The sequence below is a fragment of the Leishmania martiniquensis genome, chromosome 27, assembly GCF_017916325.1.
Source record: "Leishmania martiniquensis isolate LSCM1 chromosome 27, whole genome shotgun sequence".
Lineage (NCBI taxonomy): Eukaryota > Euglenozoa > Kinetoplastea > Trypanosomatida > Trypanosomatidae > Leishmania > Leishmania martiniquensis.
In genome coordinates this window covers 735,607-752,638 of record NC_090162.1, presented here as the reverse complement: position 1 = coordinate 752,638, position 17,032 = coordinate 735,607, and the positions used below count along the sequence as shown (strand labels likewise).

Below are 17,032 nucleotides of genomic sequence, written 5' to 3'. Positions count from 1 at the left end.
CGCGTTCTTTGTCAGTCTACAATAGATGCGCTCTCTGCCGAAGCCCTTTCTTTTTCCTGTCTTGGATACGTCTGCATACGTGAACGTTTGCCTGCCATCAGCTGAGCATACCTCAGCGTGACGCCGAGGCTCCGTACCAACTCCGTGCGTGGGGAAGCCGCGCCGCCGCCTCCCCCTTCTCTCCTCTTCTCCCCGACAACGCTGCGAAATGCGGAGCCACTTCTCATGGTGACACTGAGTCGAGTGCCTTTGACGCTGGTGGTGGTGGTGGGTTGGCGGGTGGCGTGATGTACCCCTCTACGGATGTCGGTGCCAGGCCGCGGATAGCGTCGCGTGAGGCTGACGTGCGACAGGTGGACTCGTTTGTGTCGTCTATGTGATAGGCAGAGCGCCAGCACGCCTTGAGCATCTCACTTTGCCCTCGCACTGCCTCCTGATGTGGGAGGCCTGAGCCACCCTCAAGGGGGACGTGCCACGCGGCGACCGGCGTGATGGGGTGCGGCTACCAGGCGACGTGCCCGGCGGGAGCGGAGGCCGAGGGGGTTTCAGGTTCGTGTCGCGCGTGGGTTAGGAGGCGGGTACACTGCTGCCGCGCGCATCTACCACTGCTGTGCACCACGAGCCGATTCGGAGGACCTTTGGGACATGGTCGGAGGAGAGTGAGGGGGACAGAGCGGCATGCAGCTCTTTTCTAGATGGCAGTGCGCGTGTGGGTGTGCTCGTGTGAGGGCACACGTTGGCAGTAAGCCAGCACACAAACAGCTGCCGCAGACCACGTTTCCTCCCCCCTTTTTATGCCGAAGGAGAGATAGACGGTGTGTCTGTGCGAGCTGTTTTTTTTTTTTTCGGATCTCGTTCGCTCTCCCTCGCTGCCTTCTCTGCTGCGTTTGACAGTGTGTTGTTGAGGGGACGTGGTGCAGAGGCAGGGCTGGGGCAGGGTGGGATTGAGGGAAGGAACGCATACGCCCTCCCGTCATGCGCGAGGAGGAGGAGGAGGAAGAGGTGCCACGCTGCCCCCTTTTAGTCTGTTTTACTCCTGTACTATGACGTTGACGCCTCTTTTGTGTGCTCTTCCCTCTCCCCCTTTTTTCTTGTACTCTACGAGGCGTGCCCGTTGAGCTGCTTTTTTTTCGTGGCGACTCTTTCCCCCCCACCCCTCTCTCTCTGTATGCCTGTGTGCGCGCCTTTGCGTGTATCTTCTCCCATGTGGCACTACGCCCACGAGCAGTGGCAGCCGCACCTTCTGTAGGAAGTTGCTGGCGGCTCCCGCTTCAGTGGTGAATGCTCTGCCCCCCCCCCCTTTACACACACAGTTGAAAAGGGGAGAGGGAGCGATCGCGGGTGCCTTTTGTCTTTGGCGTGGAGGTGTCTGTCTGTTTCTCTCTCTCTCTCTCTCTGTGTGGTGCAACGTCATGGGTGCTGCGTTTCGCCATGGGCTGGGCGTTAGAGAGGGAACCACCATCCCTGTGGACAGGGGATGACGGCGAGCCAGGGGACTTCGCCTGCCCGCCCCGCCCGCCACACTCAAACCTCGTCTACTCTGTCGCTCCTCCCCTTTCTTGCTCCTTGGTGAGGGCTATCAGTCCGACTGAGGCCGGCGATGCCACTCAGGTGTGGGCACATTTGTCTTTGATGGTGCTCTTCGTGATAGGAGCCACGTCAACACTGGAGAGGACTCGCTCAGTACGCTACGGCAACGCTTTAGAGGTAGCTGAGGCTGCATGCACTGCGCATGCGGTCATGCGGGCTCCCACTAACCCGACGACGCGCGTGTGCACATCCTCACCTTCAGGGCCGACGTACGACGGTGCCGACACTCCGACGAGCGCTCTCTTCGGCTTCATCAGGATTGCGCAGCTTTGCTTCCCCCTTTTCTCACCCTCTCTCTGACGTTTCCCCTCTTCAATCCTCCGGTGCATGGTCCTCTCCTCCTCTTCCTCTTCCCTCTCGCACTCTTCCCTTTTCGCTATGCGCGAAGAAGGCTGCCGCCACGATCTGCGCGCCACCTGTGGCGCCGCACTCGCCTTAGTACCACGAGCTGCTCACTCCTTTCATCAGCCCGGACTTGCCTCCGCTTCCCTTGCCCTAGGCGCTCAATGGTAAGTGTACAGGTTTAGGTTACATAGATTCACGTACGTGAGAGCAGCGAGGCTGAAGTAGGAGCAGCGCATGATCACCTCTATCGTCCATCACCCTCTTGACGTTCCTCCCTCGATTCATCCCCTTTCCCTCTCCGTCTCTCTCTCTCTTTCACGGTGCTGTGCCGTACCTCAGTTTTGTAGTCCTCACCTCTTCCCCGCTCCCGCGGAACGCTGGAGTGATTGAGTTTCGCTCTTGCATCTGTTTGCACGTGTGTGCGTGTCCTGTATCTCCTCTCGGCGCACCGCTCTTCCCCCCCTCTCCCTCTCTCTCTCTGTCTGTCTCCCCCTTTTTCCTCCTTCACCCGTACCCGCGCTCATTTCTTTCATGCTGGAGCGCCTGCAGAGTCTTTTCTATTTGCAAACGTTTGCCCCATTACAGTCGCAGGCCACGCACGGCCTCTGTAGGCACTCTCTGTGTTCTGGTGCATAGAGGGTGGACCACATCGCTGCAGCGCTCCCCCTCTCTCCATATATATATATATATAAACGGAAACATACGTTCACACACGCACACACGGACAATCATACGCGCCTCTGATACGCACATGTCTGGCCTTGTTTCGGTAGAGTCGCAGCTGATCAGCACTGCGCAGCGCCACTTCCACATCCGTTGTGGCCATGTACATTGTCGGCGCGGCGATGGCTGGCTGCTGCTCTCTTTTGCCCCTCTTGGGCCCGATACTAGGCTAGAGCTTGAGGTGCAGGCATTGTGCAGCGCGCTTGTGCGTGATGCTACTGGCAGTCGCCTCGCGTCGGTGCGGCTCACTGGTGAGGATGAGGAGACGCAGTTTGGGAAGCTGGCGGACAAGAGTCTCTCCTTCACAAAGCTCCTGCGAAAATCGGGCGTGTCGTTAGGTTCAGACAACGTTTCCGGCAAGGATGACGTCCGAGGCGTGGACGCGCTACCAAATGTACCGGGTGTGGCGGAGATGATGGAGGTGCTGTACGAGGACGTGGTGGCCGAGTCGAAGCACGGCGCACGCGCCATTGTGCAGTTTCCATCGCTGCTGTGCCCACAAGGAAGCCGCTGCGACGTGGCGCTGCAAGGCGCGATCTGCGTGAAAGCCTTTTCGCGAACCGCCTTAGCAGTTGTCGCGGGGACGGAGACGGCCACCCCAAAAGTTGAGGTGACCGCCACCCCCGGCGACGACACGGACGACGAAGCGGAGCCGTTCGGTGATGCGGCGGAGGATGTGCAGGCGCCCCGCCGCTCCCGCTCTTTGAAAATGGAGCAGAAGGCGGCCGCTGCAGCGCAGAGGTGCTCTGAGAAGGGTGGGGCTTGCTGCAGCCTGGATAGCTCGATGTGGCGGGGCTCGATCAGCACGTCAACACTGCCGGAGGGGGAGCTGGCGAAAGTGTGGATCGACACCCATGTGTGGGCACAGGCGCTCGCGTCAAGCGCCGGAATCTCTATCGAGGCAGAGCTGCCAGCTGTGTGGCGCTCGAAGGCCTTCACCCTTGCAGAGGCACCCGAGGTGCTGCGGCTGGTGCACCAGGCGCTGGCCCACTACTGGAACGAAAGCAGCGCGGCGAACACGGAACGCGTTAAAGTCAACACACATTCGCTGCTGTGCATCGTCGCGGGCGATTTGAGGGGGTATTTGCGGGGTCAGGTGGAGCTGTACGGCTCTGATTGGCGATCACCATGGCGGATCCCTATCGGGGAGCTGAAGAGCGCCGTTGAGCTGTGCAAGCAGTGGTACAGGACGGTAGCGCGGCTGGTGCGGCAGGACTGGGTCGGCTGGGAGAGCGGCATGTTTCACGACGAGAGCTTCGACGCCTTTGCGCAGCGCTTGCACGCAGTGCTTCACATTCGCGAGACGCTCGCGAGCATGCAAGCGCTGGGCGAGGCTATTCCAGCTACCCTGCAACCAGAGAACATCTTCGCAGACGTGAGTGCCGTCGATATGCGCGGAGTGTCGGCCACCGCGTGGGAGTTGAGGACTGCCCAATTCGAGGCGGAGTTCTCTTTTGCCGAGCCTGGACTACGCAAGAGGGTGCTGCAGCTCTTCCGATCCCCGACGTCGGACGTGCAGCTGCGCCTTCTTCGGCAGCACAGCGCGCTGCTGCGTCGCGGCGGGATGCGCAGCGCTGTGGCTCGCGAGATGGAGGGCGTTGCCACGCACCTTATCGAGCAGCTGAACCACGTCTATGCGCGCTTTGAGAAGAACGGCCTGCGTGCGACGACGCCGCTGCAGAGGCTGCGGGCGGCGAAAGGGTGCGTGGCCGAGTGCGTGATGGCGCCAAGGGAGGCGATCAAGGTGTTTGGCGCCGCAGATGCGCTCACGAAGAAGGTGGCGGCCCACGCGCAGGAGCTCATCCACAAAGCAGCCCACGAGGAGGCGGCCATCATGAAGGACTGGTGTGCGTCGGTGGAGTCGATGGCGAAGAAGATGCTCGAGCTTCAAGATGCCGTCGTGGTGTCCAAGATTGAGGATGCTCAGCGACAGCAGCAGCACCCGTACCTTCTGGTGTGCACAGTGCACCCGTCACTGCGCAAGTTCCTGCAGGAGGTGCGCAATGTACGGGCGTGGCTGAGCAATACGGAGGTGCGACAGGGCCTGGGACAGTCGCCCGGAGGTAGCAGCGACCCCCAAAGCAGCGGGCCGCAAGACAGCTCGTCGCCGGCGGTGACGCCGCAGCTCTGGTGGCTGAGCAGCAGCGCCGAAAGCACGATTCGCGCCTGTGAGCACCTCTCTGCCGCTGGACTGCGTACACAGCAGTGCGTCGCCAACCACAATACGGTGATCGCGCAGATTCTCCCGTGCACGCGCCAGATGCTCCTCCCCGCCATCGAGAAGAGTTTGTCACAGGTGCTGTACGCCGACACCGCGACGAGGGCCGTGGCCACGACGAATCACCAAGAGCTCGCAGGCATCAACCTGCGCTTCCAGAACACCATCGAGGCCCTCAGCAACGCCAACCGCCAGATCCGTCGCTTCCACGAGGAGCTCGGCCAGCGCGTCATCGCCCTCATGGACATCGATCTCACGTCGCACATGGAGCAGTGGCGCACCACCGTCGACGATCTGCGTAGCAGGATGGAGGACTTCCTCGCGAGGCAGCAGTTGGGCGACCATGATGACTGGCGCCGGCATTGGGATGGACAGATCTACAAGGCACTCGAGTACCAATACCGCCGCGGCTTGGAGAGGTTGCATGAGGAGATGACGGAGTTCAAGGTGGAGCTGGTACTGAGACAAGGTGTTGTCCACTTCAAGCCCAGCTTCGAGGCAATCCGTGAAGCCTACTACATCAAGCTGCGCGAATTCGTCAGCGTGCCGCTGCGCTTCCGCGGCTTGCAGCCCAAGCGGCAGGATGCAAGCACGATGTATGAAATGTACCCCTTGATGCCGCTTACGAACAGCGACCGCATCGTCACGGTGCACACCAGGGCTATCGAGCTCTTTTCGAAGCTCAACCGCATCCGCAAAGCGTTTCGCTCACACATCGTTGTCGGTCTGTGCGGCATCAACGGCTCGCCTCACCTGGACTCGATAGCAGATGCGTGGATGGAAGAGATGTCTGGGCAGATCAGCCACGGATTTCGCACGGTGGAGGAGCACCGGGAGAAGTTAGACAAGATTGAGGACGTCATGAAGATCGACTGTTTCGCCGTAAGCACCGTTCCTGTGCGGGCGAGCATCGAGGAGCATCTGCGTCGCCTAGAGGAGGCCCTCCTGAACGGCATGCGCCGCCACATCCAAGCCTCGCTGAGTGAAATCGACGAATTCGTGCTGCGCGTGTCCAACATTGTGGAGCGACAGCCAACGACGATGGACGAGGTCGGGGAGGCGAATAGGCGGTACAGGGAGTCGCTGGAGCAAAAAAGCCTCTACGAGAAGAAGCTGGAAGCGGTGCTCGCGCAGAATAAGGAGCTGCGCCAGCAAGTGGGTGCCTCCATCGACATCGGCGCCACTCGCGCCCGCTGGGACCATCTGAAGGACGCGATGGCGTCCCACACGAAGGTGATGGAGGCTGCGGTGTCGAAGATGCGGGTCTCCCTCAACGGTCTCATCCAGCGCTTCATGAAAGATGAACAGCGCTTCGCTGACGGGTGGCGACGGCAGAAGGCGCAGCTGCTTCACGCCTTTGCGCAGAAAGAGACGAAGACTATTGACAAGCTGATGCCGTCCCTTAAGGATCAGGTGCACGACTTGGCTGACCTCGAGGCCCAGGCAAAGGAGCTGGAGTCCAAGTGCGAATTCTTCGGGCAGGTGAAGCCGGTCTTCAGCGTGCTGCGGGACATCAGGAAGGACGTGCAGGCGACGAGTGCCATGTGGGCGCTGTACGACACCTTCGAGGAGGAGCTAGGGAAGCTGCGCGCCGAGGACTGGCTCACGTTCCGCACGCACACGTATCAGTTTGAGGACTTCTGCAAGGAGTGGCGAGCGAAGCTCAATAAAACGGTGAAAGATGCCCGCGGCGCGGCCGGGAAGGACGAGGAGAAGTCAAGCAAAGGCGGCGGTGACGTGAAGAACGCAGAAGACAGCAGCAGCGACTGTATTGCGACTTACTTGCTGAACTTGATCACGGACTGGGCGAACGTCGTGCCGCTGCTCAAGTTGGTGCGCGGCGAGGGATGGATGACGGAGCACTGGAACGAAATGTTCCGGCTCCTCAACATACCCAAGGAGACGACGAGCACGAGCCTTACCTTCGGCTTGGTTCTCGACCACTACCCGGAGCTTCTAGCGAAGGAGGGAGAGCTGAAGCACCTGCACGCCCGCGCGCACGGCGAGATTCAGCTGCGAGAGGCATTGCAGGATATGCGTAAGTGGGCACTGGATGCTGCCTTCAGCCTCACAGCACCGACAGAGAGCGCCAGCAAGGTGCGCCTCATCACGGACTGGAAGGAAATTATGACGCAGGTCAGCGACAACCAGGCCCTCGTGCACTCGCTCAAAGACAGCCCATTCTTTGTACACTTCGCCGACGAGGCGTTCGGGTGGGAATCAAAGCTGATTTCTCTTTCACAGAGCCTTTCGCTGCTGAACAGCATTCAGCGTCGATGGGCGTATCTGGAGCCGATCTTTGCCCGCGGCGCGTTGCCGCACGAGCAGGCTCGCTTTAAGCGTATGGACAAGGAGTTCGTCGGCATCTTGCGCGAGGTCGAAGCCGATCCGCGTGTGATGTCTCTCGCCAACCAGACGGACGTGAACGAGAAGCTGAAGGGCATCCTTGAGCAGATGGAGCGGTGCCAGAAGTCGCTCATAGAGTTTCTGGAGGCAAAGCGTGGGAAGCTGCCGCGCTTCTATTTCATCAGCGACGAGGACCTGCTCGAGATGCTCGGCCACAGCCAGAACCCCTCTGTGGTGCAAGTGCATCTAAAGAAGCTCTTCATGGGCATTCACTCTGTCACATTTAGCAGTGACAACACGAGCATCACGCACATGATCAGCGCCGCAGGAGAGGAGGTGGCGCTGTGCAGGCCGGTGGCGATTACAAGCAACGACGTGGAGGACTGGCTGCTGGCGCTCGATGCGACCATGCAAGACACGCTCCACGAGCTTCTCATCAGCTGCGTCCAGCAGCCAGACGTGATCACAAAGCAGAGCATCGCACACTTTCCGTCGCAAATCCTTCAGGTAGCGCAAGGCGTGCACTTCGCCCGCAAAGCGGAGGAGGCGATCGCCGCACAGTCCCTTGCTCAGCTGCTCGCGTCGCTCCGTCAGCGGCTCGACCGACTCACCGCCATGACGCCAGAGCTGGACGCGGTGCAGGCGCTCAAGGCGAAGGCGCTGATCCTCGACACCATTCACAGCATCGAGGTCGTCGATCTGCTCATGAAGCGCAACGTTCGCAACGTCGACGAGTGGTGGTGGAGGAAGCAGCTGCGATACCGCATGTCTACGGATGGCGAACACCGCTGCACTGTCCATATGGCCGACACCCAGTTCGACTACTCTTACGAGTACCAAGGGAACGCGGCGAAGCTGGTGCACACGCCGCTGACCGACCGCTGCTACCTCGTCCTCACCAAGGGGATGGACCTTGGCTACGGTGGTAACCCATACGGGCCTGCGGGTACCGGCAAGACAGAGTCTGTGAAAGCCCTTGGCTCGGCGATGGGCCGCCAGGTGCTTGTCTTCAACTGCGACGAAGACATCGACTTCAAGGCAATGGGCCGAATCTTTGTCGGCATTGTCAAGTGTGGCGCGTGGGGCTGCTTCGACGAGTTCAACCGCCTCAAAATTGATCAGCTCTCCGCCATCTCGCAGATGATTCAGGTCATTCAGCAGGCCCTCAAGAAAAAAGAGGTGAGCTGCATGCTACTGAACAGCGAAGTCATGGTGAACGCCAACGCTGGCATCTTTGTGACGCTGAACCCTGCCGGCAAGGGCTATGGCGGCCGCACGCGTCTGCCGGACAACCTGAAGCAGCTCTTCCGCGAGGTAGCGATGAGCGCGCCCGACAACGAGCTTATCACGTCGACGGTGCTCTTCTCCGAGGGCTTTACGCACGCGCGGGAACTGGCCAAGAGCATCGTCGCCCTCTTCCGCCTCTGTGAGCAGCTCATGAGTCGGCAGCAGCACTACGATTGGGGTCTGCGTGCGCTGAAGGCAGTGCTTCGACTGGGTGGTACGCTGGTGCAACGCTGGAAGAAGGAGCACGCGGGCGCCACGGCAACGCAGAGGGACGAGGAGGAGTTGATTCTGCAGTCGCTGAATATGAACACCCTCAGCAAGCTCACCTTCGACGACGCGCGAGTCTTTCAAGGGCTGCTGCGGGACATCTTCCCCGGCGCGGAGTCGCGAGACATCACGTCCAAAGAGTTGGAGGCTGCGGTGGTGACCGCGGTCAAGGCGCTGGGCCTGCAGCCGATCCCCGCACAGCAGAAGAAGGTGCTCCAGCTGTACGAGGCGCTGCAGCAGCGCACGGGTGTGGTGCTGGTGGGCCCCAGCGGCAGCGGCAAGAGCACGCTGCTTCACATCCTCCGCAAGGCCCTACAGACGATGCAAATTACGGTGCCCATGCACGTCATGAATCCCAAGGCGATACCGCGGCGACGCTTGCTGGGCTACATGGACGCCGACACGCGGGAGTGGTACGATGGTGTCCTGACGGTGGCGGCGCGCGATGTCGTGAGGCAGCCGAAAGAGGCGCGGCCGTGGGTGCTGTGCGATGGCGACATCGACCCGGAGTGGATCGAGTCCCTCAACTCGGTGCTCGATGATAATAAGTTGCTGACGATGCCAAACGGTGTGCGCATACAGTTCGGCTCTAATGTGAACTTCATCTTCGAGACGCACAGCCTCGAGTACGCGTCGCCGGCGACGGTGTCGCGCATGGGCGTGCTCTTCTTCTCTGAGAAGGATGTGCAGCTGGAGGCGGTTGTGGAGTCGAGCATGGCATCCATGTCGCTGCACACCAATAATGTGGTTCGGCCGCTCATCCTCAAGCACGTCTTCGCCGCCATCGATGAGGCACAGCGACTGAACGACTTCTCTGTCGCCACGACGCGCATGGGTTTACTGCGGACGTGCCTGCTGCATGTGATGCCATCCAAGAATCCGCAGGACTTTGCCTTTTCCCTGGTGCGCGGTCTGTGCGCCTGTCTCAATGCCTGCAGCGCGGCGAAGCTAGCGGGCTGGATCTACACCACAATGGAGCAGAAGCCGTGCTCAGACAGCCGCCCCTTCGACTCGTACTGGGACGACAAGCTCAGGCGCGCCGTCGAATTTTCGGCAGACCTATCGACCTCCCTGACTCCTGCTGGGCTACTGGCGGGTCGCCTACCAGTGGTGCAGACGGTCGAGGTGAAGCGCTTGGTCGCCACGCTGCGCCCGCTTTTGGAGGATCACAGTTGCAAGCCGTTCTTCATCGTCGGACCGGAAGGGTGTGGGAAGGGTGCCTTGCTTGACTACGTCTTCTCCACCCGGCCGGCATTGCGCGCGACGACGATCAACTGCAGCGCGCAAACCAACTCCACGTACGTTATTCAGAAGATCGAGCAGGCGTGTGTGCTGGCAAACACGAACGCGGGGCCCCTGTACCGCCCACGGGAGGGGGAGCGTCTTGTCATCGTCCTCAAGAACGTCAATCTGCCGAGGGCGGACAAGTACGGCACGGTGGAACTGCACTCTTTTCTGCAGCAGCTTATCCTGTACAACGGCTTCTACAACGCGGACCTCGAGTGGGTGAAGGTAGAGCGCGTGCAGATCGTCGCCAGCATGAACCCTAATCCATCGGCTGGCCGCTACCCCGTCACCCCGCGGTTGCTGGCGCTCGCCAGCATCGTGACTGTATCCTATCCATCTAAGATGAGCCTCGTGCAAGTGTACACCACGTACTGGGGTAGTCTGCTGCGGCAGACGAACATTGGTCAAGGTAAAGACTACGAGAAGGGAACGCAGCTGGCGCAGTTCATGGTGCAAGTGTATGACAGGCTGCGTCGCCAGTTCGAGGGTGAGGAGTACGCGCACTTCTCCTTCAGCCCGTGCCACCTTACCAAGTGGGTCATCAACGTGCTGCTCTACCACATCGACACCCGCACCACACTACCGGCGGTGCTCGCCTACGAGGCCAGCCGCATCTTTACAGACTTCCTCCCGCGCAGCGAAGACCGTCGGCAAGCGCTGCGGATTCTCTCTGAGCAGCTGGCCACGATCGGCTACGCGATGCCGACAAAGGAGGAGCGTTTCGCCACAATGTTTGTCACGTGGCTTGGAAACGAGAGCGACGCCGCCGCCGTTGACACCGCCGATGAGCAGGCGCCCACCACTGCCGTCGCTGGCGACGAGGAAGGCAGGGCAAAGGACGATGACGCGAGAGCCAACGGACGCGGCGGCAAGGGTTTCGCTGCCTCCGCAAGTGGCCCGCACGCGATGTTGAGGCTGAGACAGAAAGCGTACGACGACGTGCGGGATGAGGCGGAGCGCGGACTGGTTCGGTACAGCCGCGAGTTCAAAGAGCTCTATATTCCTCTCATTCCAGAGATACTGTGCTGGGTGACGTACGTCGACCGGGTGCTGGCTCGCCCGGGCGGCCATCTGGTCTTGATTGGCAGCACCGGCGTGGGGCGGCGCAACGCCGTGCTTCTGGCAGCGTACCAGCAACGACGCGAGGTGGTATCGGTCAATATGACGTATGGCTATGGCCTCAAACAGTTCCGGCTCGACCTCCGCAGTTTTATTCAGCGCGCCACCGTACAGAATGCGCCGCTGGTCCTGCTCCTCGAGGACCACAACATCGTCGACGCGGCGTGTCTCGAGTACGTGAACAGTCTCCTGAGCAGTGGCGAGGTACCGGGAATGTTTTCGCAGGAGGAGATGGAGACGATGTTCGCGGCAATGCGCGACGACGCGGCGAACGACGGACATATGGGGCCGATTTACGCCTACTTTCTGGAGCGTCTGCAGCGCAACCTGCGCGTTGCCCTCATCATGGATCATCGCCACGAGCTGTTCCTTGTCCGGCTGCATTCCAACCCAGCCCTCATGAGCAAGTGCGAGCTGCTGTGGATGGGAACGTGGAGTGGTGACATGACCAAGACAATCTGCAAGACGTACCTGACGGAGGAAATCGCCGCGCTCGAGGCGAACCCGGCAAACAAAGGCTTCCACCTTCATCGCGAGGTCAACGCCATCCACGAAGGCATGGGGGACCGCTCCACGCCGCACGACGTCCAGGTGCTGCTCAACACATTCCGCGCTATCCTCGCCCGGAAGAGCAGCTCCAATAAGGAGAAGACGGACCGGCTGGAGGCGGGCTTGGCGAAGCTGCGGGAGGCGGAGGAGAGCGTTGAGAAGGTCAGGAAGGATGTCGCGGAGAAGAAGAAGGACGTGGAGAGGATGCAGAAAGCGGCCGATAAGGCGCTGAACGAGATCCAGTCTAGCATGGAAGAGTCCCAGGTGCAGCGTGACGAGGCGGCAACCCTGCAGGAGCAGCTGAAGGAGGAGCAGACGGTCATTGCGCAAAGCCGCGCACAGGTGGAGGAGGAGCTGGGGAGCATTAAGCCGATAATGGATGCGGCACGTGACGCTGTCAGCTCGATCCGCAGTGAGCAGCTCAGCGAGATCCGCTCCCTGCCATCCCCGCCGGAGGCGATTCGTGTCGTTCTCGAGGGTGTTCTAGCGCTGCTCGGTGTGAACGACGTCTCGTGGCAATCCATGCGGCAGTTCCTCGGGGAGCGTGGGGCGAAGCAGCGCATTCTTGACTTCGAGGTCAGGAATGTGACCCCCGACATCCGCCGCCGCGTTGAGAAGCTGTTGCGCGACCGCGCTTCCTTCTTCAAGTCCGAAACTATTCAGCGCGCATCCATGGCGGCGGCGCCGATGGCGGAATGGGTCAAGGCGATGCTGGAGTACTCAGCCATCACGGAGCGCATCTCACCTCTAACGCAGCAGCTGGAGGAGCTCGAGGCGAACCAGCGAGACGGTGCCGCCAAGCTCGATCACCTGCAGAGGCGGCTCAAGAAAATTGATTCCAAGGTGAAGGATCTGCGCGAGGGCTTCTCTGAGAAGTGTAAGGAGGCGGAGCGGCTGAGGGGTAAGCTGCGAGCTGCCGAAGATGAGCTGGCCAAGGCGACGGATCTACTGGACAGGCTGGGTGTCGAGAAGGACCGCTGGGCCACTGAGGCGGCCGCGATTCGGGAGGCCAACAACACAATGCCGAAGCGGGTCCTCGTCGCTGCCGCCTTCTTGACTTACCTCGGCCAGGAGGCGGAGTACGGTCGGCGCCGCTATCTCAAGACATGGTGTGACCGGCTGGGCTTTCCGAAAGTTCTCGACGTGACGCACTTCCTGCGGACCGAGGGAGAACTTCTCCAGTACAAGTCCGAAGGTCTGTCGGCAGATGGACTCAGCATGGAGAACGCGGTGGTGATGCTGGACGCGGAGCAGACGCCGCTCGTCGTCGACCCGGCGAACAAGGCGGTGGACTGGGTGCGGGAGCACCTGAGGACGACCAACACCGTCTTCGAAACGACATCACTGCAGGACGAGCGCTTCACACACACGCTCGAGTTGGCCATCCGCTTCGGGAAGACGCTGATTGTGACCGAGGTGGCAGACATTGCGCCTCTGCTGTACACCATCCTGCGCCGCGACTTCATTTCTGCCGGCGCGAAGCGGGTGGTACAGGTGGGGAACAAGATGGCCGAGTGGCATGAAAGCTTCCGAATAATGCTCTTCTCGCGGCGGTCGGAGTTGCGACTCCCTCCTGGTGCCAAGGCTCTGGTGACAGAGGTAAACTTCTCCGTAACCAGCCTCGGCCTCGAAGACCAGCTCCTCGGCATCACGCTGCGGCAGGAGCGGCCGGAGCTGGAGACGCAGAAGGTGGAGCTACTCAAGAACGAGGAGGGATTACAGCTGCAGCTAAGCAAGCTGGAGGAACGTCTCCTTGGTGACCTCGCTGAGTCGCAGGGTAACCTGCTCGAAAACACGCAGCTCATCCAGTCGCTCAACGAGGTCAAGGTGCAGGCCCACAGCATCCAGCAGTCCCTCGCACGCGCGCACGAGCTGCAGATGGAACTGGATGAGAAGCGTGAGGTGTACCGCCCCTTTGCGCACCATGGAGCTGCTCTCTACTTCATCATCCACGACATGGAGACGCTCAACCATATGTATCAGTACGGTATCAGCGACTACATTGCCCTATTCACCCAGTCACTCCAGGCGCACGAGGGGGGCGACGAGGCAGGAGCGAAGGTGCAGGCGCTGATCGCGAGCTTTACCAAGAATTGCTTCCACAATGTCGCGCGGGGGTTGCTCAAGAAGGACCGCATCGCCTTCGGGCTCCACATCCTGCACGGCTTGTGGCCCGCTGAGTACTCGCAGGATCTGTGGGACGCTCTGGTGGGGACCATCACCGACGTGAAGGCAGCGGCCGACTCGCCCTTGCCGCCGTGGGCACCACTGTCGAGCAAGATCAAGTACGCCTGCATCTTATCCAGCGCAGCTGGGCAGCTGCTGGCGGAGAAGTGGCGCACGGACGACCCTAGTCGGTGGGCCGCCGTCATGAACCATGCCACACCGGAGAGCGAGTTGGCACCGCCCACGGTGGACGACGGCGTCGATGGCAACGCAGCCGTCTCGGACATGGAGAAACTGCTCTGGATCTACACGTTCCGCCCGGACCGTGTGTCCACCACCTCGCTGCAGATCATCCTGCGCAAACTGGGGCTGACGTCACTGGCCCCCGTCATGTCCCTCGAGACGACGATCCTTAGCAGCAGCGCTACCGCCCCGGTGCTGCTGATCACCTCGAGCGGCGCCGACCCGAGCATGGAGATACAGGATGTGGCGACGCACCTCGTGGGCAAGGAGCGCTTTGTGCAGCTGGCGCTTGGTGGTGGCCAAACAGAAAACGCGCTGCAGCAGGTGAGGCGCTCCGCTGCGCAGGGCGACTGGCTCCTGCTCAAGAATCTTCACCTCGTGCTGGACTGGGCCTCGGTGCTTGAGAACGAGCTGTGCTCCATGCCCCCGCCGAGCACGGACTTTCGCCTCATCATCACCACCGAGCCACACGACCTCTTCCCCAGCGTACTACTGCGCATGTCGAACAAGATCACCGTGGAGGCGCCGCCAGGGATGAAGCAGAACTTGCTGCGCACCTATAACCTCTGGGACAACGCGTTTCTCGCTGCGCAGCCGGCGGCTGGCGCGCGGCTGCTCTTTGGCCTGGCCTGGTTTCACGCTGTGGTGCAGGAGCGCCGCACCTACGTGCCTCAGGGCTGGTCCAAATACTATGAATTCTCGCCGGCTGACCTAAGGGCTGCGACGGATGTCCTCACAAACTTGGCGAAGCAGCCGAATCTGGACTGGGTGACGTTGACCGGCGTTCTCGAAGACTGCCTCTATGGCGGCCGTCTCGAGAACGAGGCAGATGAGCAGGTGCTGCAGCTCCTCATCCGCACGTACTTCAACGAGGATGTGCTATTCAAGGACAAGCCGCCACTCCTGGCCGGCGTGACGGCGGCGCACGCCGACAACCACGACAAGATGGTGGCGATGCTTCAGGCGAACATGCCGGACGTCGACCCGCCAGCGCTGCTGTGCATGTGCGACAACGCGGACCGTGTCGTGCAGGAGGAGATGGCACACGCCACGCGCGAGTCGCTCCAGGAGCTGTGCAAAAAAGGGAACACGGCGCAGAAGAGCAGCGAGAAGTGGCGAGAGCGCCTGATGCCAGTCGTGGAGGTGTGGAGGAGTAGCGGCATCGCAGCAAACGGCGTTCCGCAGACGATGTCGAACTACATGAATAACCTGGAACCGATGGAGATTTTCTTCATCAGCGAGGTGAACTTGATCGCCGCCCTCATCAAGGACCTGTCAGCCTTTTTTGACACGCTGCACAGCGTGGCGGAGGGCACCATCCTCCCTGACGCGGCGCTGCGGGCGGAGGCGACGGAGCTGATGAGTGGCCGTATGCCAAGTCGCTGGCTGGACCGCATGGATGGCCCACAGGAGGTAAAGATGTGGCTCGCGCTGCTGTGGCGCAAGTACAACACGACGCGCGCCAGCGTCAAGGCGCCGTTCAGTGCGTCGGAGACGTACGACCTCTCGTCTCTACTTCGGCCGCAGGCCTTCCTCAATGCCTTGCGGCAGCACACAGCGCGGGCGACCAAGGCACCCCTCGCGGATCTCGCCTTGGTGGCCGCTGTGGGCAAGCTGACGCACTCGAGCGTCACAGTCAAGGTGGCGGCGAAGAGTCTGGTGATGCAGGGCGCGCTGCTCACAGGTGACGGCTGCCTCGCAGCTGTGCAGACGAACTCGCCGTCCTCCCTGCAGCTAAGCCTAGACATTGCGGTCGGCTGGGTGCCGGAAGGCAAAGTGAAGCACTCCTCTAATAGCGTCGTCGTTCCGGTCTACGCAGACGCAGAGCGCCGGACACAGATCTTCTCGCTCCACGTGAAGTGCGCCGGCGAGGCGGAGGCGACCAAGGCGACACTCAACGGCGTTGCGTGCTACTTGGTGAATGCGTAAACCTGCACTTGATCGATGGTGACTGTGCGCTGTTGCGCGGCTAGCGACGACAGCGCAGGCAGGCCGCGCGGATGGGCGCACTCTTCTTCCCCTCTTTGTCTTTGCGCCCTCTGTTCATGTTTCGTCTCTCGCCCATGCTCGCTGCAGGGCATTGCGAAGTGGGGGGAGGGGAGGAGTCACGAGCGCTGTCGCCGTGCGGTGCGCGTTTTTTGTTCGTCGAAGAGAGGGGGTGTCGTGCACTCTGCACGTACTGGAGTGCACGCGCGGACGCTGGGGTGTCTTTGGTTTCTCGTTCCACATTCTGCGCATTGCCGTGGAGGGCGCGTGACGAGTTCGCTGATGTGAGACGCCCCATGTCTTCCGCTTTCACCCGTTTCAGCTGTGGCTTTCTGTTGTGTACATCCTTGCACATTCACCACGTGCAAGCCTACGTTGGCCACGCTCAAAAAAAAGAGCCCTCTGAGAAGAGCCGTCGAGCCCTGACATCTTTCCCCTCAACCCCCACCCCCACCGCTCCTTCGATATCACGAAGGCGGAGGAGGCGAACACACATACACACACGCCCAATAAAATGTGCAGCGAAGCACCAAGATCACTCTCTCTTCCCCAGGACGGCAGCAGAGTCGCGCGTGTGGGGCGGTGAACAGCACATCCCCGCGATGAGGGGGCGGAAGGCCATGGGCCGTCAGTCAAACGAGGCGTACCGAGCAGGTCGCACATCGTTAATCGCGTGCTGTCGCTGACTGGGTGTGTTGTGTTAAGGGATGGGGAAAGTGTTATGAAACGGACGACGGGGGCGCGCCGTCGCCCCCGTCCCTTCCTCTCCCTCTCGCTCCGCTTTACAGTGCCCCGGGGCAGGGCTACTCTCTCTCTTTCCCTGGAAAGGCTACCGGCGCCACTGTCTGGCCTGCCACTTCCCCTTTTTTCACTTTTTGGGTGGTCGGGGGAGGGGGAGGGACAGCG

At 61.1% G+C, this 17,032-nt stretch overlaps 1 protein-coding gene across 1 annotated transcript; it reads left to right on the top strand.

Annotated features, from left to right (window-relative positions):
• Window positions 1-2,686: 2,686 nt before the first annotated feature.
• On the top strand, window positions 2,687-16,069 carry LSCM1_03523 (uncharacterized protein; the record flags this gene model as incomplete). The annotated part of the gene is made up of 1 exon (XM_067321064.1): window positions 2,687-16,069. The coding sequence occupies one exon, from the start codon at window positions 2,687-2,689 to the stop codon at window positions 16,067-16,069; it is 13,383 nt and encodes a 4,460-aa protein (XP_067177674.1).
• Between the last annotated feature and the right edge of the window lie 963 nt (window positions 16,070-17,032).